This window comes from Syngnathus scovelli, chromosome 1, assembly GCF_024217435.2.
Source record: "Syngnathus scovelli strain Florida chromosome 1, RoL_Ssco_1.2, whole genome shotgun sequence".
Classification (NCBI taxonomy): Eukaryota; Metazoa; Chordata; class Actinopteri; order Syngnathiformes; family Syngnathidae; genus Syngnathus; species Syngnathus scovelli.
Window position 1 is genome coordinate 20,580,336 of NC_090847.1, and position 27,563 is coordinate 20,607,898.

The window sequence follows — 27,563 nt, forward strand, 5'->3', positions numbered from 1 at the left end:
AAGCACAGACTTGAGGCTCTTAACGGCACCAGATTCTAATATCAGCCTGCTCGCTCCCCCAGACCACGAGTTGAAAGGCAGGGGCTTTGATGTGGATCTGTGACAAAATTGTGTCAGAAGTGGGCCCAAACGTTAGGTTGGAAACAGGCTACCAGTCTCTTTAGTTCGATGGTCGACGTTTAGGTGTTTCGAACCACTACATTTATGATCAAATTTAATTTTGAGGTACTCAAGTAGATAGGCCGTTTGTGGCAAGCCTAGTTTGAAATTGGAGACCATACCAAAACAGCATATTATAGACATACTCGCCAACCAAGCGGAACAAACATACAAGTACGAGTGGTAGCAGTATTTGTTATTGATATCAGTGTTAATACGCTTACTGGTATTGGACTGAAAAAGAGTGGTATCAAAGTCTCCTAATCAATGCTTACTTCAATGATAATGAAACATCTTATCAATAATGGCCGAAATATGAGCGAAAAACTCAATTCCGAGAGTCATTGAACAATGGCCTCAACTAAGCAAAACAATATGAAGCAGAAATTTGCCACTCAGCCACCAATACAAAGAATAGTGCATGTTTCAATATTCCTCCTCTGCTTCATGAGCACTGCAAAATAAACACCTCCGCACAAGGTCAGAACTGTTACCATAGAATCGGTTACTATGGAGAGACAATCTGCCTTTTACACAACACAAGTTTTTTCCTTCCTAGCCACATGTGTGTGCTTAGTTAGGGGTGCAACGGGACAGATAACAACCCACAGTCCGTCTGTATGTCGATTTTTGCGCCACGGTTTTCAATACACCTATTTGTGCGTACAAAAAAATAACAATTTTCAATCGAAATTTAGCTTTTTAACAGGACTTCTTTAAATCTGGGATTAATTTAAGTAATGATTTCAACACTTTGAACCCTAACTTCTTACCCTCACCTAACCATAACCCAAGTTTGACAACCTAAGTTTGATTTGAAACCCTAGTTTGAGACCCTAACCCTAGTTTGAAACCTTAACATTAGTTTGAAACCCCTCTACAAAACCCAAACTTAAGTTGAAAACCATAATTCGAAACCCTAACCCTAGTTTGAAAAGCTGGCTTTAGTTTCAAAGCCTACTACAAGGCTTAACCAATAACAGCAACGCTAAACCCTAACCCCACCCTAACCCTAGTTTGAAACCCTGACTTTAATTTGAAACTTTAACATTAGTTTTAAACTCTTCTCTGAAATCCAAACCCAAGTTTAAAACCATACTTCAAACCCCTAACCCTAGTTTAAAATGCTGGCTTTAGTTTGAAACCTTACTACCCAATTGAAGCCCTAGTTTAAAACCCTACTTCAAAACCACAAGCACAGATTAAAAAAAAATGACTTTGGTTTGACACCGTATTAGGAAATGTAACCGATAACCCTCAAATTTAAACCCTAACCCAATGGCTACACGGACCCGCCTTCAGTTACAGCAAGCCACGCGAGCGTGTGAGTGCTGACCCGAGCGCCACAGCAATTGGACATGACCTCGCAGAGGAAGACAGGCTTTTTACCAGCTCAGACAGGCACATACACATACACGGTGGCCTGTAAATGCATCCGTGTAAAATACCAAAATACCGCGGTCCATAAAGGCGTATTGTCGCGTGCATCGCGGACCAAAGGGTTCAATATTTTGCCGTGGACTGTCGCACCTCGAGCACTTAGCATGTTCACCAGATGCGTCCTGCCTCCCGTGTAATAGTAAAAAAAAAAATGTGCTCAATTGCGCAGCTGCTAGTGCGCTCGGCTGACCGCATGAGCATCTGGGAAGGAGGAAAAAAAGAAAACGGTGGCATGTTTGCGGCATGACAGCCTCCCCCTTGAGTGGGAATCACATTGATGGGCGTACGCACTACACACACACACACACACACACACACACACACGAAGACGAGCTGCCATCCCGTCAGCTAAGCTCAAGCGGGACACTGGCTGTGACATGGGTGCGAGGTGACACATCGTAGTAGCTGCGAGTCACTACTTGCTATGATGCAACATTACAAACCAACGCAACGTTGAATGAACCAATGCGCCTCAATGCAGCGTTACGCTACAATACAAACAAACCCAAGATGACGTTAAAGAGGTTGAAAGTTGACAAACGGTGTCAGAAGTGGGATCATTAGTGGTGAGGTAGGTCATCCATGGCGCTTCCAGTTGTCCAACCTGGTGACCTGGCTCTCAGGCATCATCGTTTCGAACCCGAAAAGTAGGTTGGGGTTTCACAGAATCCATTTTCTTTTGTTAACAATTTACCCCCCTCCCCACCCATTTAAATTATTTGTTTAGTTCAACATCCTTGGCCTCAATTCAGGTTTCTTGGACCATGTGGTTGGCGCGTCCAAAAAGGAAGCGGTTTTGGTGACGGAGATGAGTCAGGCCGTTTATCGTCCACTGGTGAAGAGAAGGCGCTGCACTCGCCAACCAAGCGGAACAAAGGAAGCAGGAACGCATGACTTGCTATCTACGCTCGCCTCGGCCGCCTCGCTTCTCCTCCGATGACCCGAATGCAGCCCCCCAAGCCAACAACGATGAAACAATCCTCGGCAGCACCCGGAGGAAGGATCCGATCTTTCTGCCATTTTGAATGCATCCGTTAATTGAGTCGTCCCTTTGCTAGCTTTCCTATTTGTGACGTCGTGATCAAGCTTCTTTCTGTTGTGGTCGCTCCAATGGTCTTTTGTCTGCAACTAGGGCCCAACCAATGGGAATTTATTCAAGCCGATGTCGAATCCCATGTTTGGCAGAATAGAATAATTTAAAAACATACAAGAGAGAAAATAACACAAAACGTGACATTAAGCAGCATTTCATTCACTGCTTGATCGTGTGAACCGCCAAAATAGCCTTTAGTGATAGAACATTGTTCCTAGAGAAATGGATCCCAATCCGGGATTAAACTCTCACGGTCGGGCTCATGTTTAGAGCAACCACAAAACTGCAGTGAAACTGACTGAGAAACAAATATGCTTAGCTTTGTTTTTCAACCTTATTGAGCCTACGCCTCATATTGTACAAAATACAAAAAAAACGCTCATGGCAAACCACACAAATAAGTATACGGTGTTCTCAAATTTACAGAAATAGTTGTTATGACTACACGCTGTTTCTTGTATACATGTGTGTTGCTGCTCTGCGTGTGTTAAAATATCGGTTGTTCAAAACTTCATGGTTACTGTAAAAATAATTCTCATTAGGGCTTTTCACATTATATCTTAGCATTGAGAAATGTACGGTGGTGGTAGTGGTGGTGGGGGATCTATGAGTTTATGATTAGTGGTATGCAATATTAAAAGATTTGTTATTGTCCGGTACAAAGAACATTCACAGCCTGTAATGAATTTTCATGACCGTCAAGTTTTATTTGGCCTTATTTCCTTTGGATTATATTGATTAGTTAACAACTAGGAGAATAGTTCAACAACAATCTCGGTAAATTCGAAAATACATATTACCAACATCATAGTAAAAACTTCTGTTCATTTTCCCTAACTAAAACCAAAGTGTTTTCATTGTCAGTTACAGTCGTGAATGTTTGACTTCTGGTATTTCGACAACACTTCTCGGCACAGTATGTCAATTATTGATATGACTGCACTAAATTGAGGGTTACCACCAAAAGTTACAACACTGTGTCGAGACACGGCAGGAAGCCGTAATCAGACGGCCGAAAAGGTCGGAACCCCCTGTTGCCTTAACAGCTTGGCACTCCGGCAACGCTTGTTTTGACTGATTGTGCCTCACCGTGGGAGTTTGTCTGAGAGAATGCAGATAGAAATGTCAACGCTCCCTTGTCTGATTGCTGCAAGCTGCTCATCTCTGTTCCGTGAAAAGGTCGCTTTGCGTTTGCTATTTGGAAGAAAAAAATAGCTTTGGCTGCCATATGGCCAGTGCAGGAATATCACAATGTTGAAGAAAGTCACATTTGTGATTATCAAATAAATTAGTAGTCTACAACAACAGTGATATAAATCAGATTGGATAACCTTTAGAAAAGAAGGAAAAAAAAACAAAACATTTTTTTCTCAAAAATGTCTGCAATATTAATATGGATTGTGAACATCATAGTCACAAAAGACACGCTGTTGATGCATTCTAGGCTTCAGGGCAGCCAACTATTCAAACAGAATTTCTTAATAAAATCATCAACACCAGCCTGCTTTCCCTCTCTTCCCCTCAGGGTTAAGTGAGGATCGTTTGCCATATGAAAGCGAAGGAAAAACATTTGTTAATGAATTATTGGTTAACGACTTGAAATAACTAGAGCGTGTCGCTCAAAGTTGAATCACAACCAACACAACTAATGACAAACTACTTGGACCGTTTTAGGACTAAAGTCTACAGGGGGAAATTAAAATGAGAGATGACTAGATGATGTCATGATATCAATATTTGATGGTGTTGTATTGATACTTTACTATAATCAAATAGTGATATTAATATTTTACAAAAGATACTGATTCACCGCACTAACAATAACAATCATATCAGATACAGTATATCAGTACTAGAGCTCCATAGATGTGGAATTTTTTTAGGATGAACCATATTCCAATATTTGGCAGAATAAAATTCCAATTCCAGATTAATTGTTCAATCAATAAAAAAATAAAATGAATAAAATAAGTGTCAGTACGCAAACTGCACGTTACGTATCAATACAAGTCGGTTGATATTGCATCTTGAGAGATACTCATACAATACAGTATAAAGCGATACCGATAGTTGACGCTGGTATATCATAGAGGCTTCGAGATAACTATACGCATTGATATCAGTGCTTCACAGATCTAGGCTGATCTGGAGTCAGATCATGTGCAGGAATGATTGAGTTGCTTCCTGATGATGGTAGACAGGACAGCCTGAGGTAACATGGAGACGGATGAAGGCACCACTGAATATTTGGGCTTCGTCACTCATACACACTCACAATGGAACAGTGGGCACACTATTCAATGACTCAAGCAGCAAACAACAACAAGTCCCACTCGTACATGACATGAGTGGTCATTTGTAAAACAAAACCACAAGCAGCCATTGTATGCAGCCACAAAGTGTTGTGTGGCTTCCCGCGGTTGGATGCCCCATTAGCAAGCACATGGATTTTTCAAAACACAAACCAGGAAATGCTTTTCTTCTTCTGTCTTTTATTTTTTTTTTTTAGAAAAATGATTATTTCAAATCAAGACACAAATTGAGATACTTTTTTTAAACACCAAAAATATGGTGATACTATGTTTAAATTTGCAATGTTGATATTTAATGCAGGTGTATCAATACTGTAACCTGAGAGATAACGATACGGTACAAATTGATAGCTAATGACGGCGTATGTTAATTCAGTAATTTGCGATAATTAATTCTTGTCTAGTGATACTGTACCCCGAAAGAGAAAAATACATGACAAGACTAATAAAATCCTAGTGTATTGATACTATTCTCTGAGATATTACAATACAAATCTATATCAAATACTAGTGTATTGATACTGCCTTCTGAAAGCTAATAGACGATACATAATGATAAGGCTACTTTCCCCTTAAAACTAACTAGAATATCAATATGCTTTATCAAACTGGTGTATTGATACAGTACCCCTGAGGATAACAACAATACAATATATCGAATGTTGATGTTATGATAGCAATATATGAAAATATGACAATATTGTCATGCGAGAGATAATGATAAGATACATTGTGACATTGGTATTGAATGTTGGTGAGTCCGTACGCTTCTGTGAGAGTTACTGACATGATCAATACACAGTATGATAATTTGTCAGTATTATATCTTGAGATAACAATTCACTGCAAAATCAATAGCCAAATATGATAGAGCTAATGATAAATGATTGATAACTAATGCCAGTGTACAGATAGGATACATGATGACATCTTTTGGTTACCTCATATATTGAGATATGAGGCTCCAAATACTGTATTAGAAAAGGCTACCATTATAATATTATGTACTTTCGATCACAGCGTGTGTGTGTGTGTGTGTGTGTGTGTGTGTGTGTGTGTGTGTGTGTGTGTGTAGCACTTGCATGGAATGAAGACTTTAAACAGCATATGGTGCAAGGCATTATGAGATTTAGCCAGTTAACAAGGTGACTCACCGAGCTGCTAATCTGCAAAATGTCCTGTAGATTGAGACAAGGAGAGCATCTTTGTACAACCCCAGACCCCCGTTAAACACAAACACGCACACTTTCAGCACGATTAAACACATACACATGGAGTGTGTGTGTTTAATTGCATTAAGTGCAAACTAATAGCATCACAAAAAGAAAACATGTTACAATGGAAGGAGTGAGATGCAAATGTTGGTGAACTGAAAACTCAACTCAATGTTATTTATTTATACGCACAAGAGCTAACCCCTGTGGCAATGTGCCACTAGATCAGCTTTTTGTTTTCCTTGGCCTCCATGACTTAGCATTTGCAACAAGCATTTGTAATGAGACTCTCAAACACAAAATGACACATTTTACAGGGAGATTAGCACATAGCTTTTATTGCTATGTTAGCATTGAGTCATGACGAACAGTCTAATTAACCCCGTGCACTACTCTGAGAGAATTTTCAAAAACTTTTTAAACCAATCAGCAGTTTGTGTTTTAACTCTTTCTACCTGTAGTGCATTGTACGTGTCCCCAATTGGACCGCCTACATTTTGGTGCACTGTGAATAACCAAATGGCGTTTTAACATTGTTCTGAGTTTCAGAGCAGTCTGAGTGAAGCAGTGCACTAAGAGTGTATTTCTAAAAATGCATTATTTTAGCATTATCGGCTACTCAAGCTTGTCACACAAAGCTAACATTTGTTGGGAACTGCCATCAGAAAAGTATGCCACATGGTTCATTGGTCAACCTGTTGGATATTTCTAAATGCACTATTTGATGAAACATTGAATTTGTTAGATTCGATTCATTCAATTCAATTCATGTTAGACATGTTAGATTAGCATCTGTTTGCTGTGTCAGCATTAGTAACTGCTAAGGTGAATCCATTCACCATGTTAGTTTAGCATCATCACGGGTAACTAAACCTGTGAAAATTACAAAAAGGTGCAAAAAAATTCAATTAAGAGAGTTGAGAAAAAAATAAAACATGTATCACTAAACATTCATTTCAGGGCTACTAAAAACAAATAAAAGTAGGCATGTTGACAGTGCAGGTGGTATCTAGTTCTGTTTAAAAAAATAAAAAAAATAAAAATAAATGTTTATTAGTTTAAAGTGTAAACGTTTATTATTAAAAAAAAATGCAATTGCTAATGCTAATCTAACATGGCAGTTAGAGGCCAACAACTGCTGGCACATTAGTGCTGTTTTTATATAAAAGAAAAAAGTTGTGATTTATAGTCAGTAACATAACCTATGGAGGTTAACAAATGAAAAAGTTGATATGCCGAGACATTAGAGCAGGGGTTAATTAGTTTCTGTTTTTTAAAATAACATGGCACTGGTAGGATAGCATGGCAAACAGACAAAGTAAAAGGCAATGCGTAGAAGTAGCTTTACCTTTTTTAAAGCAAACAAGTGGCTAAATACAGACAATAATGAGGAAAAAGCTGATGGACCGATGCATTAGAGAACAGGTTATATCTTTCCGTTTTTTAATTAAATAAACTCAAGCTAAAATGGCAAAGTAGAGGGTCTTGCAGTCATATTTGGCCCAAGTGCCTCAATTTGCGCACACATGCATTTTAAATATTAAATCCGGTTTTATTTATTTAATTGGGAGGGGGGGCGTTAAACAAAAATTTTGACTTGTACATTTGGCAAAGGATCCTTGGTCTCAATCCGTCCCACCCCTCTAACATCAAGTTCACTACTAAAATAATTTTGAAATTAAAAATATTGCATAATGACAAAGTGTCTTGGTGCTTACCTTTCGGGAAGTCGTTGGGCTGGACCGCGCACAGGAAAGTGTGCACCATGTGAACCAGAATGCCGATGGGTCCTGGTTCGTAGTGGGCCACCGTCTCGTACACTCCGGCGGGCACATAGCCGAAGTCCAACTTAGCTGGCGGGGGTGGCAGCCTTCGTGGCTCCGGTTCTTGGAGCTCCCCGGAGCCCAGCAGCATGCAGAGAAGAACTAGAGTTCCGCTCTTAGCCATCGTGAGTCCGCTCGAAGGCAGCGTGGACCTTCCGGGTGGTGGCTCAGGTGGACGGGCTGAGATAAGAAAAGGTGTCCGGGTAGCAAGCACCGGCTACCGGCAATTGGGCATCGTTGTTCCCCCCGATGTGGTCTGCGTCTCCACGCCGGGAGATCCTCTCTCCGCCGTCTCCGCTCAGCTTCAAGTCCCCACTCAAGCACGCACTCGCAATGGGCAGCGCGCGCGCTGCCGGCCTAGCAGCATCCGTGCGTGCGTCGCGGGTGCGCGCGGGGACTGGAGGAAAGGGCACCATCTGTTGAAAAGAAAAGACATTGCACTACATTTTTATTTGTCGAGTACTTAGTTAGAACCGATTCTATCCATCCATCCCATTATCTGTACCGCTTTTTCCCGACTGGAACCTATCCAAGGATATATATATATATATATATCACTTTGTAGGTTCCAGCACATTTGACTGAAAGGACCTTGTCTTCAGGGGGCCCCTGACCTCCAGGGAGCAGAGACAATGATGTCATTGTGGCTCGTTGGCAGGTATTGGATGTCTATAGCTTCGCCTTGGGCTGAGAGTGATGCTCACGAGAAACATGGGAAAGCAGAACTGAAAGTTGGTCATTAGCACAAAAACATACTTTGTGGAATACGCAAATGTTTTAAATCTAAATTGTCTCAAGTCCAGCCTTGGGGTCATTTGTGGACTCAAGAATGTTTTTAATGGTCCACTGTACAGTATATATATATATATATATATATATATATATATATATATATATATATATATATATATATATATATATATATATATATATATATATATATATATATATATATATATATATATATATATGTAACAATACTATAGAACACTACCCGCATCAAACGTTGAAAGATATGTATTTTTGTTGTAACAAAAGTTAAATATTATCACTTTTGTAAAACTTTTTTTTTTTTAATAAATGTTGAACAAAGACCTTTCTTTTTTACTCAGATGATGATGTGCCGATGTGTCAAACTGCCACAGTATAGTGCCGACTACTGTTGAGGAGGACTTTGTTAAATATAAAAATCTTCTAGCATCTGCAGCTTCCACAAGGACCCAATACCTATAAATAAGGCTGGGATCAGACTGATTCTGATACCCGGTCTCGGTACTCGCCCATCTCAACACTTTTGATTTGTCACCAATAAAGTAATGTATATACTATATTTGTTTAAATGTTTGGACGTCCTTGCTTTAAACGATCTCGACGTGACCGTCCTCTCATAAGGAGCTTAGTGGTCATCTAATAAGTGTTAGCGTACAGTGTGACACACAAGTTCGTGGGCCAGACAGGTGAGGTCGTCTGGGGGGTGAATCTCAGCTTACTGGCACTTGTTGAAAATAAATGACACCGCTAAAAAGGAGGTCAAATTTGCAGGGTTTCTGTGTGAAAGAGGCAGGATAATCGCACAATACAAAAACTATACAAAGAAAAACAAAAGATCAAGTGAAAACATGACTAGTGACATTAGGGAAGTATTTTGTGTTTTATTGCCAACGGTATGCCAGGATCATAAAAGAAGCTGCGTTATAATCACATGACAGGTGGCACTTCCGCAAAAATATTTTATTTCATTATTATAATTACAACAAAGGCAGTAAACCATATAAACTTTCTCTTATGTACTCGCCCTCGCCGACATGGCGGGAAGTACCTTAAATAAAATTAAATAAATCAATAAATCACACCTGACATGTCACATCTTATATCTGAATAAAAGAGGATAATTCATATTTCTGCAGGGAACAAACAATAATTTCATTGCAATCAAAGTCAAATCTGAAAACATTCGAGATCATAAGGCTTTCATTGTGAAAAGCCTTCTGACTACGACAAGGATGTAAACATGGCAGTGAAGGCTAAAAAAAAGGCAACAAGCAAGTTTGCTCCATCAGTGCTAACACTATATGGACAAAAGTATTGGGACAGCAGGCAGGACATCTACATGGAGGATCAGAATTGGTCCGGCTATTTTGGTTCACTCTTCTGAAAATCGATTGCTCTTTTGAGATTTCAATCATTATTATCAAAAAGGGTGGGTGAAAAAGGCATTTTTATTTTGCAGAGTCTCTGCGTGAGGAAAAATATTGGGGGGTTTCTGCGTAAGAGAGTCTTTATGAAGTATCTGTGTTGGAAACTGACGTATCACATTACGTGAATATGAAACCAATTTTGCAGGTAATTTTCATGGTAATTTTTCAAGTCTCATGAAGGCTATTACTATTTTGCATGTTTTTTGTTTGTAGGATCTCTGTGTAAAAAAGCCTGCAATTTTGTAAAGTCTTTATGCAAAAGTGGTGGCCACTTTGCAGATGGTAACTGCATGGTCTTTGTATGAATCAGGCTAAAATTTTGTTTTCTTTGTTTGAGAAGTTGTAATTTTGAAAGAACTCCATATGAGAGACAGCACTGAGCAAAATGTCAGCGACTAAGGCTCTGACTTTGCAAGTTGTCCGTATGAACATGATGACAATTTAGCAAGAGGTGTGATTTTTTTTTCAGGCTCTCTCTGATGATCTCTCTAATGTTTGCAATACTGCAAGATCAGTGTGGCAAAAAGGGAGTAATTGTGCAGGGTCTGAGTGAAATAAATTCCGAAGGTTCTCTGTGTAAAAGGGGCGGTTGTATTCAAAGGGGTGAAAGTGGTCCTAATTTTTCTGTATCTGCGAGAATAAGGCTGTGATTTTTCAGGCTCTCTATATTAAAGTTGTGGTAATTTTGCAGGATTGCCGTGTTAAAGAGGTAATCATTATGCAGGGTTTCTGTTTTAAAGAATGACGTATTTAGCGTGATCTCTGTGTGAAAGTGGCTACAGACATGCGAAATGAACTCAACTCCTTTCTCAAACGTTAGCTCATCTTTGAATTTGAATCAAGAAAAAGCAACATAGGATTTACAATTGTAAATCATAAAACCAAAAGAACAAGCGCAACATTGTCTTGGTCTTGAGGAAGTCGTAAACCCCATTTTGTGCAGCATTGTGACAATCAGGACGGGAATCCTTTCTCATAGAGTGAGAGTCCCCCCTACACCTTTTGTGTAGGCTTTAGCTGTGCTCTTCTGTACCTTTAAAGGTTCTTTCAGATCCAGCTTCCCTGCATACTGATTATCAGCTCGCTTAATGTTCGTGTCATGAAACGTCTCAAAGCGACAGGGAATGCGCATCCAGTAACTTACTCGTGTCTTTTCCCTCAGTCTATGCGGTTGCCACAGATTGTGAAGCGGTCAATCTCCAGAAGGTCCTTTTTAGGAGCCTTGGGTCTAACCTCGGGCTCATGCTCCTGCTCCACTTTGGGGGGCAAGGGAGCAGGCTGCAGGGGTTCGAGTACAGGAGGTGGATGGTCAAGAGGAGGGGGAGGTGGCGATGCAGGCGCTGAGGCTGAAAAGTCGCCAGAAGGTGGAGGAAAGTCCCACCTTGGTGCTGGCTGAGTGGTCACTGAAGAAGAGGAGGGTGAGGAGGAAAGACGGACGGAGGGCAGTTTTGAGTTCGACTTTGTGTCATCTGTGGAGAACAAGACGAAAACATAATGTTGGGGTTCCCCTTGATATGGAAAATAGCACAGCACACTAAAACCACTATAGAATTAAAATTTTATGGATCAAGACTATGTATGGCGGTGCGGGAGAGCGCTGGTTAACAGATGACTTAAAAACGACAAAAGACAGACACTTGAATATAATTGTGCGGTGGTGTGGCACTTAAGTAAGCAAGAGGTTGAAAGTGAGGTGAATATGGTAGCTGACGTTGTGGTTTTAAACTCCAGCTGAAAGATGTGGCGTCTTGTCGCTTTTGTGACTCTAGGAAACGCTGACTGGAAAAGACACGCCATCAGGATCTTTCGTCACTTCAAAGCTTCCATTGAGAAGTGTGGGTGGGACCACGCGTGGAGGTGAGAACTGAGGGGATTTGACTGCAAAGAACAATGAGATGGCACCACCTCCAGGAAAACGTGACTGGCGGTGTTTGGCCTGATGACGTGCGTGTCGAAAAGCAACAACGGCCCCAAACTGCACCATTTGTGCAGTCTTACAAGAAGAAAAGCAAGTGTTAGTGGGCGTCCGCCACAGTTTGTTGTCATGGAAGCGATGAAATGACATTTAACGCTTGGTCTCGTGTTGACGTGGGCCACTGTGCTGAAGAGCTGGTCATTTAGTAGACATTTCCGATGAAAGGGGTTGTCATTTTAAAGGATGACCTTGTGGAATAGGTTTTAGTTTCATATGGTCTCTGTGTAAAAGTGGCAGCCATTTTGGGGGACCTGTGTCAGTGTGGTGGTTAATTTTCAGGATGCTTTGAAATGTCTCTGTGTAATTCTTGTTGGCGTTGCCGCGTGAAAGAGCCGGTCATTTGACCAAATCTCTGTATGAAAGTCACGGCAAGTTTATTGGATCTCAGCGAGAAAAGTGGCAGTTTGACACAATCCCTGCACGAAAGAGATTATCATATTCTGGAATTTTTACGTGATTACTGCATGAAAGATGAAGCCAATGATTTCCAGGACTGTATTACCTGAGGGTGTCGTGGTCGTAACGTGGTCGGCCTTCTTGTTGGGAGTCTTGGCTGAGGAGGACGAAGGTGCGGCACGTGGCTTCTCGAATAATTTGCCCTCCATGTTGGCCCTCTTGACGTACACGCATGATTTGCCCAGCAGCACAATGCTGTTCAGAACTTTCAGTGTGACCAGTCTGCGGAGAAAGAAAGGTTTATTTTATAGGAACTCTGTGTGAAAGATGCAAACATTTCACAGGTGTCTCAAGGCAAAGGACATCATTCAACAGGATCATTTGTAAAAAACAATCAACTTGCAGGGTCCGGTGAATGAGGTCGATAGTTTTGCAGAGTATCTGTGTGAAAGTGGCTGTAATTCTACAGGGTCTATTAATATGTTAACATACTAGGCACGTTTTCAGTTCGTGTGTCATGTAACGTTAGCATACTGTACAATTATTCAGCCTGTTGTTGCCTCTATTCTATTTTTATTTTAAATTGCCTTTCAAGATCACATGTCTATTCTTGGTGTTGGATTTTGTCAAATAAATTTCCCCCAAAAATGCGACTTATACTCCAGTGCAACTTATATATGTATTTTCCTTCTTTATTATGCATTTTATGGCTGGTGTACTCCAGAGCGATTGATAATCCAGAAAACACGGTAATTCATTTAATTATCCATGGAAAAAGCAAACACCACACAGGAAAGATTGAACCGGCAACCTCTGCACTGTGAGGTTGACGTGCTAACCACTGCCTCACCCTGCCGCGCCATTTCAAAATCAGGTAACCGAAATATATTGGTTCTCAGTATGAAGCTAAAAGCTATTTTGGAGCTCTTGAACACATGTTCAGTGGTGTGTATTACTCCTACTGGTTCCATTGTGATACATTTGTGGTCCAAGTGTGCCATCATCAGGGCTAAACGGAGCGTTGCTGATGACGGGCAGACAAAATTAGGTCTGCGGAGCTGCTGCTGCAGCTGCATGTGATGAGGTGTTAAATGCGAGCGCATGTCAGTATGGCTGAACTGTTGCCAGGGCACGGCAGTGTGTTCCAGCAAGGGCTATTTTTAAACCACCGAGATGCCAGCCGAGATGACAACATGGTACTGTTCACCCCGAAGGGGAAACTCTTCAATGGCGCCGGCCCGATGGGATACGGCGAATGAGCACAGGGAGAACGCGAGGACAAAATGTTGATGCTTGTTTAACTGTGTAGTCTGTGAGAATATTTGAGTCAGTTTGATGACATACATAAGTGTGCTATGATTAAAAATAGAGGCAGATACAAAATGTGTCAATGGGCATGCAAAAGCTTCTACTGCAAAAAAACAGCTCTCTGAGAAAGAGGCGGTCACTGTGGAAAGAGGCGGTAATTTTTCGGGATCTCTGAGATGGGGTAATTTTGCAGAGTCTGCATGAAAGGCATAGTAATTTTGTTTTTAATCTTAAATGTGAGTAAACCAGGCGGCCTTTTTACAGGGTCTTTGTGTTAAAGTGACTAATTTTGCAGGATCTGTTTGAGAGGCAGTGATTTCACAGGGTCTCGGTGTGAAGGAGGTGGTAATTTTGGGAGATTTCAGTGAAAGAGGTGTTCATTTCCCAGTCGCTGTATGAAAGAAGCTTTAAAGGCTCTCCAAGTACAAGAGGCGCTACTTGTGTGAGAGGTGTGTCAATTTTCAGGATAACAGCGTGAAAGAAGTGGAAATGTCATTGACATGGTAATATTGACACCGTAAGAAAAGTGGAATTTTATAGGACTTCAGTGTGAAACAGGTGTTAATCTTAAAGTGTCTCTGTAAATAACGTGGTACTATGTGAAAGGGACAGTAATTTTGTAGCATGTCTGTGTGGAAGAGATGGTACTCATGCCTGTTCTCTGTGTGAAAGAGGTGCTTCCGTTTGAAGTGAAAGGTCCTTTTGCCGGATATCAATGTGACAGCGGTGGTCATTTTGCAGGTTCTTGGCGTGAAAGACTTGATACTCTTGCATGGAAGCACAGTATTGAAAGAGGTGGTACCGTGTGAAACTGGCAATAATTTTGCAGGATCTTAGTGTAAAACATGCTGTATAAAAGAGGTGGTAATTGTACAGAATGTCTGTGTGAACGTTGCATAATTTTTGGTGTAATTTTGCAGGACCTGTGTAAGATTTTATAATTTTACAGGGTTACTATGATACAAACTTTGATTGAAAGATGTATTTTTATCTTAACCAAAAACAAAAAAAATCATTTTAGAATCGTTTTAAGCTTTCCAAGCATCTTATAGCTGTGCTAAATTGCACACTTGCAATAAGAGCAGGTTTAGTAATAGTGTGCTCCGAGAATACTAGGCGCTCAAAACAAGTGCATCAACTTCAGACCATTATTTATTGCTTCAGAGAGACAACACACATGAAAGATAATTGAATCTTACCCGAGATAAAAGAGGAGCACACACGTGTATGACAGGGCTCCTTGCACCTTTACTGAACTCATGACCACCCGGATAAGCTGTCCAAACACAGAATACAAGGTGTTGACATAGAGTATTTGCAGGTCAACAGCATTTTGAAGGTGCGGCGTCTTACTAGCACGGCCAAAGGCAGCGGGATAAAGCCCATCCTGCGGGCCACCGAGTCACTGTAGTCCGTGTAAGCCTAACATAGAAAATACTTGATGTCAACAGATTGGGGGCGTGATCGGAAGAAGTCGTTTCTTACGTTCTTCTGTCGACTGCTGACGAGATCAAAAGCTAAGCTGGCTCTGTATTCACTGTAAACCTGTCAGACAACAGAAGAAGACGCCAGAGGAGGGAGACTTATTAGAAAATAAAAAAATAATAAAAATACAGTCCTTACATCTGCCGTGATGTCATTGAACTTGGTGATGAAAGCGTGTTTGATGGCGTCAACCGCCACTTCGGAAGTGAGGACCATGAAGACGTCGGGGAACAACACCCACAGGTGCTCTGCAGCAAAAGAAACAAGCGCAATCACTTCATCGGATTGATTAGAAAGTGAATTGCTTGTAAACGATACATATGTGACATGTTTCTCTTTTTTTCGTATTGCCTTTTTTGTGTGATTTGGTTTTCAATCACATTTTCGTCATTTACATTTTCATCCCAGTTTTCAGATATCGTATTGTTTTTTTGTAAAAAAAAACCATGATTTAGCCATTCATGTCCCAGAATCAATGCACATTTAGCTATTTCATCATCTTCCTTGCGCTATGACGACTAGGCACCAAGACAATAACTCTCCCGGTGTGATCGGCAAATCGGGTCAGAAATCAAACCTCCAAAATAAAAGTATTCAGTATAACAACAGTTTCACCACACAAAGGCAGTAATTTTAAGAAATCCTAGCGTGAAAGAGATTGCAAAATTAATTTTACGGGCTCTCCATGTGATAAAAGTGGCAATTTTGCTAGATTTTTTTTTGTTTAATGTTCATCCACGATTTAAATATGAGAAACACCCCAGTATGATGCAGTGCATCACAAAGTAGTTTTAGTATAAACTTAAATTCACATGCATGCATCTACTATAACACTTTAAACCTTACTTCACAAGTGTAATGTCTCTACTAATGCAAAACCTTTCCTAGTAGAAGACATTGTTAATAAGTCTTGAAGGGATGTTCACACCGCACTACAAAGAAAGTCCAGTAGTAATGTAGTTTAATAATAAGCTTCATGCCCATTTTCACGACGAAACATCTGACTAACAACACGAAATGTGCTTTGAGGCTCATTCTGAGAAAATCTTGTTACTAGCTCATCACAAGCAAGTATTCGGGAAAGCAACAGTGACTGATGGAAAAGGGGCTGAAACGAGCGCAGCGGTGTCACAGTTTGCTTGACAGGCTGCGTCTGTCAGTCAGCGCCCACGCGTTTGCCTTCAGGGGCGTCTCGGAGAGATGACGCTTGTCATGGAGTTGTCAATCGGGCTGTCACGGTGTGCCCGCTCAAGAGGACTCCCCCTGGAGAGTAAAACTGCTCACGGCGCAGCAAGATTGTCCCAACTGTCCAGCCATTCGCTGACTGCGTATGACTTCTCTGTAATATTTCATGCATGTGCGTGCTTGTGTCTAAGTACTAGAATGAGGTCAAGGTTGAAAAAAAATAAGGTGCAAATTTGGAATGGATCTTGCGCAAAGATTCTTCAACATGGTTAGAAGGGCTGAGGATCAAGCCCACAATATTCGGGTTGGGAGATGACCATGCTACCAAGTGAGCATCCACTTCCCCTTTTAAAATTACAATGAGGTATACTTGGATAAGCCCCACCCTAAATACAGTTATCAAGATAATTACCCAGATTCCAAGAGAACTGCTCCATATTCCTCAGACACACGATGAGCATGAGAACATAGCTGGTGAAGCGCTCTTTGATATCTGGCAGAGAAAACAAATGACAAGTGAAAACACGACGACAAGTGCTGCTAAATTCTAACAACGTGCCATATCAAGATCATCAAACAAAATGTGATTTGTTTACTTTTGCCTTTTTTGAGCACAAGCTAGTTTTACACAAGGATAAATAATATAACAAGAGGTTATTTTAGAACGTATATTAATTTTTATCTGTTCACTCTTGATAAAATTTTAAAGCACATCTTACCACTGTTGGACATTTGGAACAGGTTATTCTTTTCAAATTTCTTGAAAACGCTGCCTTTGATCTCCACGAACTGTGAAATGAGAAGCAGTTTCATTCCTTTTGCTCTACTCAAGAGTCATCATACAAAATCCCCGTGTACTTTTGTCTTGCCCAATGACTTGAGTGTGTGAGTCTGTGTGTGTGTGTCTGTGTACTAACGTTACTGGACATCATGATGGTGAGCAGAGACTTGTTATGCGAGTTGAAGGCGACGTTTAGCGTGGAGGCTTGGACCATGATAAGAATGGCGTGGAGGACTTTGGTATGTGATGCTCAAGAAAACAAGTTCAGCAATGAAAGACATAACAAAAAATGCAATAGTAAATGACTGTGTAGTCCTTTAAAAAATATCTGTATCCGTGTGAGGGAATCGAAATATCTCTTCCCTCCAAATGGTCCCCTAGCCTACACCCAAAAAGTAAGAGAACGTGGAAGGATACAAACATAAAAAACAGCCATGAGGAAGTGAGGGATGACTCCGATACTGTCCCTCTTGCGCTCTTTAGGCTCTGTGGCTGTCCAGTACAAAGCGTCCAGGATGTCTTGGCCGAAGGAGGAGAAGAGGCGATCTGCCACCTGTTGTCACGGGTGAGGAAACAACGGAAATAGATCAGCTTTAGTCCAAGGTCAAATTGTCATCAAACTTATAACCAGGATAGAATTGTTAACTGTCACAATACAAAAAAAAAGCGGACCACTATAAAACGCAAAAACTATAAGTTTACCTGAATATAAATAAGTCTTCATGATTCATGGCCCATCATTTATCAAAACCACGTGGCGACCAATAGTATTGATTGGTGAATGAATAGGAAATGAACCAACTTTGAGAGGTTTAGCCCTAACGCCAGCAAAACTGAAATACTGATGATTTTCTCTCAATTGAATCACAAATGTACTTTACTCAAATCTGTGCCTGTTTAATTGAACTCAAATTGTGTGCATTTACTGTTTTGTGAATAACACAGCTCATCATACCTCCAGCATGTTGTAGATGAGGTAGAGTTTGATGACGGACTGCCCTCTGATCAGGTGGTACATCATGGCGTAGTCCACGTAGTGCATCATGAAGAAGCACAGCACCAGGATGAGTCCTTTCAAAATGTCGCACACCTGCGCCGGCTGCAGCAGCCTCGATCCACTGTAGAAGCACACAATCACTTCATTGACTTACACTAGATACTACACAATACATCCAGCATCTATTCCACTATTCCATGAAGTCCTGCATGCCAGACATCAAGATACAAAATACTAAACATGCATTATTGAATAAGACACATTTTGCAAGCCCAGTGTGAAGATGGCTGCTTACATTTCCAGTGCTTATGGATCAAAAATGCAACTTTGCAAACTAGCATTTAGGTGCTGTGACAAATATAGCCCAAGGACTTAAGAGACATCACAGGTGAGTAGAAATCCAGCATATCAAAGGCCAAGGTGTTTGTTGGCGGCATCTGTGTGTAAAAGATGCACTCTTCGAATGACGGATTATGAATTAAAAAAAAATAATTACTGACACGCTCATATTATATGTGATAATATTTGCAAAAGAGACAGCCTTCGTATGTCACCCGTGGCAATTCATTAAGATTTATGTAACTTTTGAGCATAGGCCCTCCCACCACACATTATTAATACTGCCTGACTCAATCCTGTCCTGCTTGCTACTCATCACATAACTTCTCACAGGGTGTATGGAGCACATATAGATCTAAAAGGGAAGAAGACTCGCTGATGCCATGCTGCTCTTATTTCTAGGGCAAACAAGTTGTGACTAAAACAACAGCGCCTCTTGCTGGTTGTAGCCAAGCAGTGCACGCTATTGATACTCCTTGTTTTTCTTTCGTACATACAAGCAGCATGTTTGTTGTGTTTGAGCAAACACGGAGGATGAACATGCACACTCGGCAAATCTCCGCTGACCTGGTTGAAAGCAATACCCACGGTGATAGAGGAACAAGCCACTAAGGTGTTGCTAAGTGGAGCATGATGATGAGCAGCTGAACATCTAAAGGACAAGTCTAAAGGACACGATGGAGATGAGGATGCAGGTAGAGAGATGATTGGTAGGCGCTGGCGAGTGAACATGAATAAAGCCGGAGGGAGCATACCTGCTTCTTCTGCAGTAGGGGCATGTGCGTGCCCTACAGTAAGAAAGGGGGGAGGACGGAGACAAACATGGAGTACTTGCTATAAGATTTACTGATTAAATTAAAAAAAAAAAAGTTATATAATAGCACATGTGTACTTATAGTTCATGTAATATTTTTATAATAATGATAAGAAATTGTATAAATAATAATGTTTTTTTTTTTTAAATGAAGTCAATTAAGTAAAGATAGTTTTCTAAAAAGTTATTCAGACAGACAGATTTTTTGTTAATGTTTGGGGTTGCACTGACACTTTCAATAAATCAATAAAAATGGGGCGTCCGGACACGCAGTTCAGAGGGTGTGGGTTTGATTCCTCCTCCAGCCCTCCCTGTGTGGTGTTTGCACGTTCTCCCCGTGCATACGTGAGTGTTCTCCAGGTACTCCGGTTTCTTCCCACATCCCAAAAACATGCATGGTAGGCTGATTGAGCACTCCAAATATCCCCAAGGTGTGAGTGCGACAGTGAATGGTTGTTCGTCTCTGTGTGCCCTGCGATTGGCTGGCAACCAGTTCAGGATGTATGTAAAATTTAGCTATTTGTTGTTTTTATTTTTGAACAAATGTTTCAGTCAGTGATTATTTTTTTAGTTCTTTGTAATTTATTGTGGGGTTCAAGGAAGTGCATTTTCATCAAGATAATTACACGAAGAGGACCAACAAACGTTTCATTGCTGTTTTGGTTCTACCGTGAAGCCAACAGCAGTTTCAGCTCTGTTTTGGTTCTACCGTGAAGGCAGAGCGACATCATACAATATGAACCTGTTAGTGTGCGTGTGTGATGTTTCTGACCTGAAGCCAAAGCAGGGCAGAGTGAGGAGGCGGAGCACAGCGAGCAGCACCCTAAGGGGTAGCAGTGTGAACACGTACAGGAAGGCGTCCACGCACAGGAAGAAACCAAAGATCATCAACTGTGGGAAAAAAAACGACGACAACAACAATTAAGAATGAGTGACAACACAGATATAAGTAAAGCAACAATCTAAACAACGTACCTCTACATGTGCCCTTGCTAAAAAAGTCATTTTCTCCTCACTTTGGTGCCGTACGTTAATGGCGTCTTAAAAGTAAAACAACATTGCAGTGTTCGAATTGAGGGAGCTGTGAGGCTAGTGGACCCTGGTGGGAGGGTTTCCCTCTTATTGGTGGAGCTCGTGTGAATTTTCATGGAGCAAATAGTAAATATTTTTATAGAAACACTCTAGGAAGAGAAATAAATGAATGTGTGAGTCAAGCTGCTCAACACAGTGAATGTACAAGAGATCTTCTATGTTTGCACAAATTCCTCTCCTGCCTTCCTGCAGTTGGAACTCAAAACCGCCATCTGGTGGCTCAGGACAGAAACAGCCAAAAAGTTGAAACTACAGCTGGTCTCATTTTTCCACATAGATTTTCTACCCATCAACAATGACAATAACATATATAGAGTTACCCTGAAATGTCAATGCCTTGACTTACAAGTTTTTCAAGATATAATCAGAAATTGGAGATACAAGTGTGCTTTGGACCTGCGCTGTCAGATGGTGGCACCAAAATTGGCAGAATCCATCCAATACCTTTTCCAGCTCCTTGGGGATGCGCATGCACGTGTACACCCTCTCTCGACGTTCGGTGTACTTGGCTTCGTTGTGCTCCAGGAAGTAGCCTCGGGTCAGCTCCGTGCAGATAAAGCGGGTCAGCGACGGATCTGGAACAATGCAATGAACACAGCTGGCATTGTCATGTCTGCTGTCGTGACAATAGCTATTCACAAACATAAGGCGTGTCACAATGACAGTGTTAGAGGGTATTATGATTCTGGTTACCATGACATGTGGAACTCTTCCACGATTGAGTGGATTCACATTTGATTTGATGTTTTTATTTTTTTGGAGGTGTGTGCTGATGCCTATCCCAGCAGTCTCTGGGCAGTAACTGAACAGGTCGTCGGCCAATGGCAGGGCACACATAGACAACCATTCATGCCCACAATCTTCCCTGTGTTGAGTTTGCATGTTCTCCCCGTGCCTGTGTGGGTTTTACCCAGGAACTCATGTCACCTGCTAAAGTTTTCACAAAGCAGAGATCCTTGATGAATGAAAACAGACCATTATTTGGCATTTAACCTTGAACCCCCTTGGGAGTAAATGCAATAGAATAGAGCACTTGACTGAGACTCTAAGAGGCACAAATCGTCTTCGACTTAACCTGTTATATGCAAATAATGGCCACCTTTGGGATCCTTTCGAAGCAATGTACTTAATAAAACACCTTTTTGAGTGACACTTCACGTGTTTACACGAAAGCGATAGGAGAAGCAGAATAAAATCCTCATACATACATGCCATCCATCCTATTTTCTCAATTGTTCTGCATTGGTCAACTGACGTAAGGCTTGCTTGTGTCACCCAGGAGTACAGGCAACGAAAATAAACTCGGTTTCATGGTGCGTTTATAATTTACCTTAAAAGTTACCATTTATTAATCAATTCGGCTGATCAAATTTGATAGTCTTTGACAACTTTGCTCATTTAACTTGCCAAACGTTTAAGGAGTATGATCATATGTGAAATGTTTACGTTTTAGTGTCAGTTGAAAACAAAATAATAATGGGGGATGTTTACCTGCCGAGTGGTCCCTTCGCTCGCGCCTGATGTCAGCGCTAATGTCGTAAATGCCCAGCGTCTCGGGCAGGGGTGAAGAAATAATGCCTTTCCCCGACTTGTTTGCATCCTGCCACACATGCGTCTGTTGCTTGTTTTTGCGATCGGAGTCCGATTCTTTTTCTTTCTCGTCTGACAACTCTGTCCCCGTCGTGTCGGCCATTTTTCGCCGTCAGTCAGACTTTTCTATGTCGCATAGTTTTGACGTCACGACACCAGCGTCAACCAAGGTAAATACGTGAGGTAATACAAAAAACTTGACGACATGACGTATTTATTTAAGCGAGTTGGTTTTATCATTTATGTTTTTATTATAAGGCAAATATGTGTTTTATTGTAGTTTTTACCTTTTAATGTTAGAGAATTAATCACAGCGCTTGTGCTAAATATTTTTGACACATGCAAAAGTATTTATTTAAATAAAGTTTATCAATTAATTTTTATGTTGCGACAATGATTTTCGTTAAATGTTTACTTTAAATATAAATGTCGTTTGTTACAACGCTCATGTCATATAATGTATTATTATTTCTTTTACCAATGAAGTTCGACAAGAAAGAATGAAAAAGACAGAGAGAGAGAGAGAGAGAGAGAGAGAGAGAGAGAGAGAGAGAGAGAGAGAGAGAGAGAGAGAGAGAGAGAGAGAGAGACTAAATGTCCCTTCTGGTTCTGTTCACAAATTATAAACAGTATAATAATGTTGAAAACTAGAAATATATTAATTCCTGCGTTTTCATAACAGTGACAGTAGAGTAAAAAGTAAAAATTGTGCTTGCAATGAAAATGTTTTGCAGTAGTACTCAACATAAGCCGCATGGTGTGGCTAAAGATCCACCGACTGTTCTTCCTATTCAATTCTACCCAACAACAGAAGCCAACCCAGAAAATCCACGTGTTGTGGGGTAGAAAGTGCAGGTTATTTCAATTTAAATGTGAAAATACGCGCATTTATTTTTTCGTTTACTAATCCAATGATTGGAATTTTAAATTTACTTCCATATTGGTTCCTCATTCTGGCATTTACCCCAATTACCAGTTTTAAAAGCTACAAAATAGCTACATTACATTGTTAAAAGCCATAACCCTATCCTCAAAATGTTGCTAATCAACATAATCTGCAGGAGAATCGTTTCCAATTTAGTTGCAAGTTGATTTTCCACCTTATTAAACACCTTATCTGCTTAGAAGGAGTCGTCCTCCGTGTTATTTGTAAGCACGGTTTTATTGGCACAAGTTAATGGTAAAGCATACATACCAGACATCAGATATGACACAGAACACCTCTGCTATATAATGTACAAACGGTGTCTAATAATACTAGCCTCAAACATATTCAGAAATGTATGTGTTTCGCTTCCTCACAAAAAAAAAAAAAAAATGCACAAGTAAATAAGCAGTCATGTGAAGACATGCACCTTTTGTCTTCTTGGGAAAAGTTCAACCGAGAAGCCTCCTTTCATATGGAGAGCCTGCAAAATGGCCAAATTGGAGCCTTAGCAGCGAGATATTATTGCTGCGGTTGTCTGCGGTATCCTGCGATCTGTCGGGTTTCTACCCTCGTTTGATGTTGGTGAGAAAAAAAAGCCTGCTTTTTGTATTCAGTGTACACGGGGGGCTACTGGTTCACAAAGTTAGCAAAAATGTAGCCCATTTCAACACAAAGATACTGCAATATTTCAACATCAGAGCTACAACAGATAAACTGACAATTATCCGCTTTTGGTGTTTAGAAGAACCACGCAAAGGTGGGATATTGCCACGAGATTCCGCTCCTGGACCACAGAGATGTCGTAACAGAGCTGCCTTTCCCTTTTACACATAACCCGGCAACGATGGCACATGTTCATGTGTGTTGTGGATTTCTTAACATGCCGATTTTACCTGCAATAATGTAAACTTGCCATTTCATTATGTCATTCTTCCGCTTTTACAGAATAGAGACAAAAAAAGGAGGTATAATTCAGCTTTTAACAGGCCGTATGAAAGAGGATACTGGGTTTTAAGCTTTGCTTTATTGTATCCTCGTTCACACAGAGATCCTGCAAAATATCATAACAGCAGAACCGATTAGGTTGATTAACGGAACCCAGCAAAAATTGGAAGTTGTGGCATCCCATTTGTGTTACACTGGTGTGACATAAAACAAACTTGACAATTGCTTTTAACACAGTGAACCAGAGAAGTGGGCATTGGGTGTTAAACTTTCCAACACTGTCCCTCAATAAAGACTTCCTATACACGTGCGTTGTCCCGTCTGTGTTACGGCTCTGTTGGTATATCGTAAAGATTGAAAAATTGTTGCCCGAAAGTGATAATTGCTTTTAACACATACATGTGGGAGAAGTGAGAATCGGACATTCTGGCGTGGTGGAATTCCCCTACACACAGCCGGCGACACGTCTGTCACGGTTCTGATACTACGGTTGACGGGGGTGGGGGTGGGGGGGAATCCTAATTTTTGCAGGCAGAGTAAATCGCGCCGAGACCAAATTGAAGAAGTCTTGTGAACACAATGAAAGGGACAGCGTGGCATTTCTGCAGGATGGCTTTGCTTTGATATGCACCTGCGGCCGTGTTGTATTTTTGCTTTGGTTGTGCACTAGCTAAAACAGGTTGGTGGAGGGTAGGATTGGGGGCATTTCGACCCATCCTGGAATAGTTTGGAACCTCCCATAGAAAACAAAACAGCTGCTGTTTCCCAACTGCTTTCAAAATAGACTTCTATTTACACTTACAAACCTTGCCAAACTGATAGAGGACAATAAGATTGTTGCATTTTTTTTTTAATATAAAGCACGTATATGAAATTAACAAAAATAATCAAATCAAATAAACCCTATAAAATCATGCAGTTTGGAAGTATTAAAGGGAGAAAAGCCCATTTTTTAAAGACAAATCCACAGAGTGGGAGACCCAATCCAACTGCTTTGCATGGAAATGGCGGCAACCATTGTGTGTATGGGGGTGGGGCTACCCCAGCTGACTTTGGGCGAAAGGTGGGGTACACCCTGGACTGGTTTCCGTCCAATTACAGGACACATATAGACAATCATTCACACCTATGCTTAATTTAGAGTGTTCAATCAACCTAACGTGCATGTTTTTGAGATGGCAAGATTTGAATCGAAGCCTAAAAAATGCAAGGCGGATGTATTACGTGCTCTGCTGCCTAAACAAAGGGACTGTTCTTTCCTGCTAATTTGAAACAGAAAAAAAGCAAGAGTGACTGCAGTGGCTTCAAACAATGTCAGCTGGTGCTTTTAAAAACAACAAAACTTTCTTCCAGTTCCACTTTGTGATATCATGTGACGCTAGTCCACCAATCACAGCGGAGATAGTCCACCAAACGCTTTTCCAAGTCCACACCTTGCTATTTTTTTACATTTACATACATTTTTTAAAATGTCCTGGCAGGGTGGCTATTGCTGCTGTCAATGTTCTGCATGTGTCACTTCTACTGCGAGGCCTGCGGCGCTGCATTCTCCGCTTTGCCGTCGGGGCCGCCGTTGGACGCTTTGCCGCTCCATGGCCCATTGTTGGTCAGTGCCGGCGAGCCGGTGAAGTCGTCATCGTCGTCCAGGCCGTTGGTGGCGTCGTACTGCGTGTTCTCCAGACGCGTTATCAGGCGCTCGTCCTCGTCGCCGAACTCGCCGCCCATCAGCGTGGGCTCGCCCACCACCATCACGTCCTAGAGATGATGCAAAGAAGAGGGATTGAGCTTGTTCCATCTTGTGTGTGTCCTATTTCCATAATTTAAACCAGTGATTCCCAACAATTGAGCCAATTATCAGAGATATAAGGTGTTTATCTAGTTCTATCTGTGAGTTTGTTTAAAAATAAAGGTGACCTTTTCACTTTTTGTGTACTTTCTGCGACACCCTGAGATGCCATACAATAGTGCTAAATTCCACACTAATTGGTGTTAAGAAAGTAAGCTGAAGTGATACATCTGGACCAGGGATGGGCAACTGGCAGCCCGCGCCCACACTAGGAGTGGCACTCAATTAAAAAAAAAAAAAGTTTTCAGCTGAGCAGTTTAAAGCTGTAATAACAGTGTTGACCACTAGATGACAGACATAGTCCAAGATTGTACTTCTGCATCAGACGAGAAGAGAGTTGCTGTTAAATGTAAAACCTATCAAGAGAAACAGCAGCAATTAAGATTGACTAGAAGTTTTGATGGGAGAGCAAGCCATGCAGAGATTTAAGTATTGCATGCAAGCAATTTAAAAGACCATTGTCTAAAATATATTTATTTCAATCAAAAGGATATTCAGATGCTGAAAAGCCTACCGAACAGCGGCTCCGCTACTGTAACCTGGGTGGGGCGGGACCACTAAATAGAGCGCATGCTTCAGTAGTCATGTGTGTCAACGCTGCCTGGCTCATTGCACTACACATACACAACACAACACAAACATGTGCACAACCAAAGATATGCCTGCCGATGCAATCATTTCATAACAACAGAAACAAAATACAGGCAAAAGAGCACCGGAATGCATATTTACACACACTTTATTTATCATGAACCATTTCCAGTACCACTTAATCTTATGAGGGTCACGGGTGAGCTGTAAAATATCCCAGCTGATTTTATAGTACATGCACATGCATGAGTTTGGAATGTAGGAGGAAGTTGGAGTACTCTGAAGGAGAACATAAGAACGCCACAAAGGGTGGAGCTGAGATTCAAACCCTGTACCTTAGTACCATGAGGCCAAAGTGACAACCACTTGTCCACTATGCTTGCTCATCCAACCCCCCCTAAAAAAAGATTCCCCGACAGAAACCGTTTTTCCACCCAGCTATGCCTTAATCGGGCTAATTAATTTAGGTGAGCTTTTCAACCAAATGACAATATCCACACTGATTTGTCCATTTGCATAGCTAATTAAGTCATTAGCTCAAAAACACGCTGATTGCCAACAAGCGTGCCGCGTTCGCCATCTGTTCCCATGAGGAGGCCCGTCAACCTTCCTCTGGACCCCCCACCCGCCCACTGCCAAAAACTCCTCTGATGATAACAGCTGGTGGCGAGTGCGAGACTTGGCGGCGTGTTAATTGCGTGCTAATTACCGCTGCCTACTTGACTACTCATCTCGTTAAGAGTTAGCCTTGGTGCTAGTCGAGGCAGAGCGCCCGAGATTTTGAATGGGCCCACACTATTTGTAACTACTGGCTCATTAGCATATTTTTTTTTATTGCAATTACCTTTAATTTTGCAAAGCTTTCAAAGGAAGAAATGTGATGATAACCACAGAATAGGAAATAGACTAAAAAGTGTCATGTGTCTGAGCATTGTGGCTAGAGTTGCATTCTTTATCCACATCCCAGAGTGTGTGTGTGTGTGTGTGTGGGGGGGGGGGGGGGGGGTATAAAATAAGCTCTGTTATAGTCAAGAAAATGTTTTTCACTCATG

At 41.2% G+C, this 27,563-nt stretch overlaps 3 protein-coding genes across 26 annotated transcripts in view; all 3 read right to left on the reverse strand.

Annotated features, from left to right (window-relative positions):
• prom1a (prominin 1a) overlaps nt 1-8,410 on the reverse strand; it is a 35,858-nt gene extending 27,448 nt beyond the window's left edge. For 9 of the 20 annotated variants that reach the window (XM_068651131.1, XM_068651130.1, XM_068651127.1 and 6 more), the window contains exon 1: nt 7,937-8,409. In XM_068651131.1, coding sequence (XP_068507232.1) covers nt 7,937-8,165 — 229 coding nt within the window. In that variant the 5' untranslated portion in view covers nt 8,166-8,409. Of the gene's footprint in view, nt 1-7,936 lie in introns of all 20 variants that reach the window. The other 11 variants (XM_068651102.1, XM_068651105.1, XM_068651100.1 and 8 more) reach the window with 5 other exon arrangements.
• Nucleotides 8,411-10,734: 2,324 nt separating this feature from the next.
• tapt1a (transmembrane anterior posterior transformation 1a) lies at nt 10,735-22,340 on the reverse strand. Of its 2 annotated transcripts, XM_049743860.2 has the most exons (15): nt 22,103-22,340; nt 21,056-21,186; nt 20,292-20,410; nt 19,461-19,493; nt 18,325-18,487; nt 17,787-17,922; nt 17,506-17,603; nt 17,308-17,377; nt 17,001-17,081; nt 15,542-15,651; nt 15,404-15,463; nt 15,272-15,340; nt 15,118-15,194; nt 12,717-12,892; nt 10,735-11,708 (listed from the first exon to the last, which is right to left on the reverse strand). In XM_049743860.2, the coding sequence occupies exons 1-15, from the start codon at nt 22,302-22,304 to the stop codon at nt 11,398-11,400; spliced, it is 1,836 nt and encodes a 611-aa protein (XP_049599817.1). In that variant the 5' UTR covers nt 22,305-22,340; the 3' UTR covers nt 10,735-11,397. The 2 variants fall into 2 exon arrangements, with proteins under 2 accessions (XP_049599817.1, XP_049599827.1); XM_049743870.2 differs by lacking the exon at nt 19,461-19,493.
• A 1,004-nt stretch (nt 22,341-23,344) lies between these two features.
• The window catches only part of ldb2a (LIM domain binding 2a), a 46,584-nt gene continuing 42,365 nt past the window's right edge, over nt 23,345-27,563 (reverse strand). For all 4 annotated transcript variants that reach the window (XM_049737163.2, XM_049737152.2, XM_049737142.2 and 1 more), the window contains exon 9: nt 23,345-25,829. In XM_049737163.2, coding sequence (XP_049593120.1) covers nt 25,596-25,829 — 234 coding nt within the window. In that variant the 3' untranslated portion in view covers nt 23,345-25,595. The remainder of the gene's footprint in view (nt 25,830-27,563) is intronic.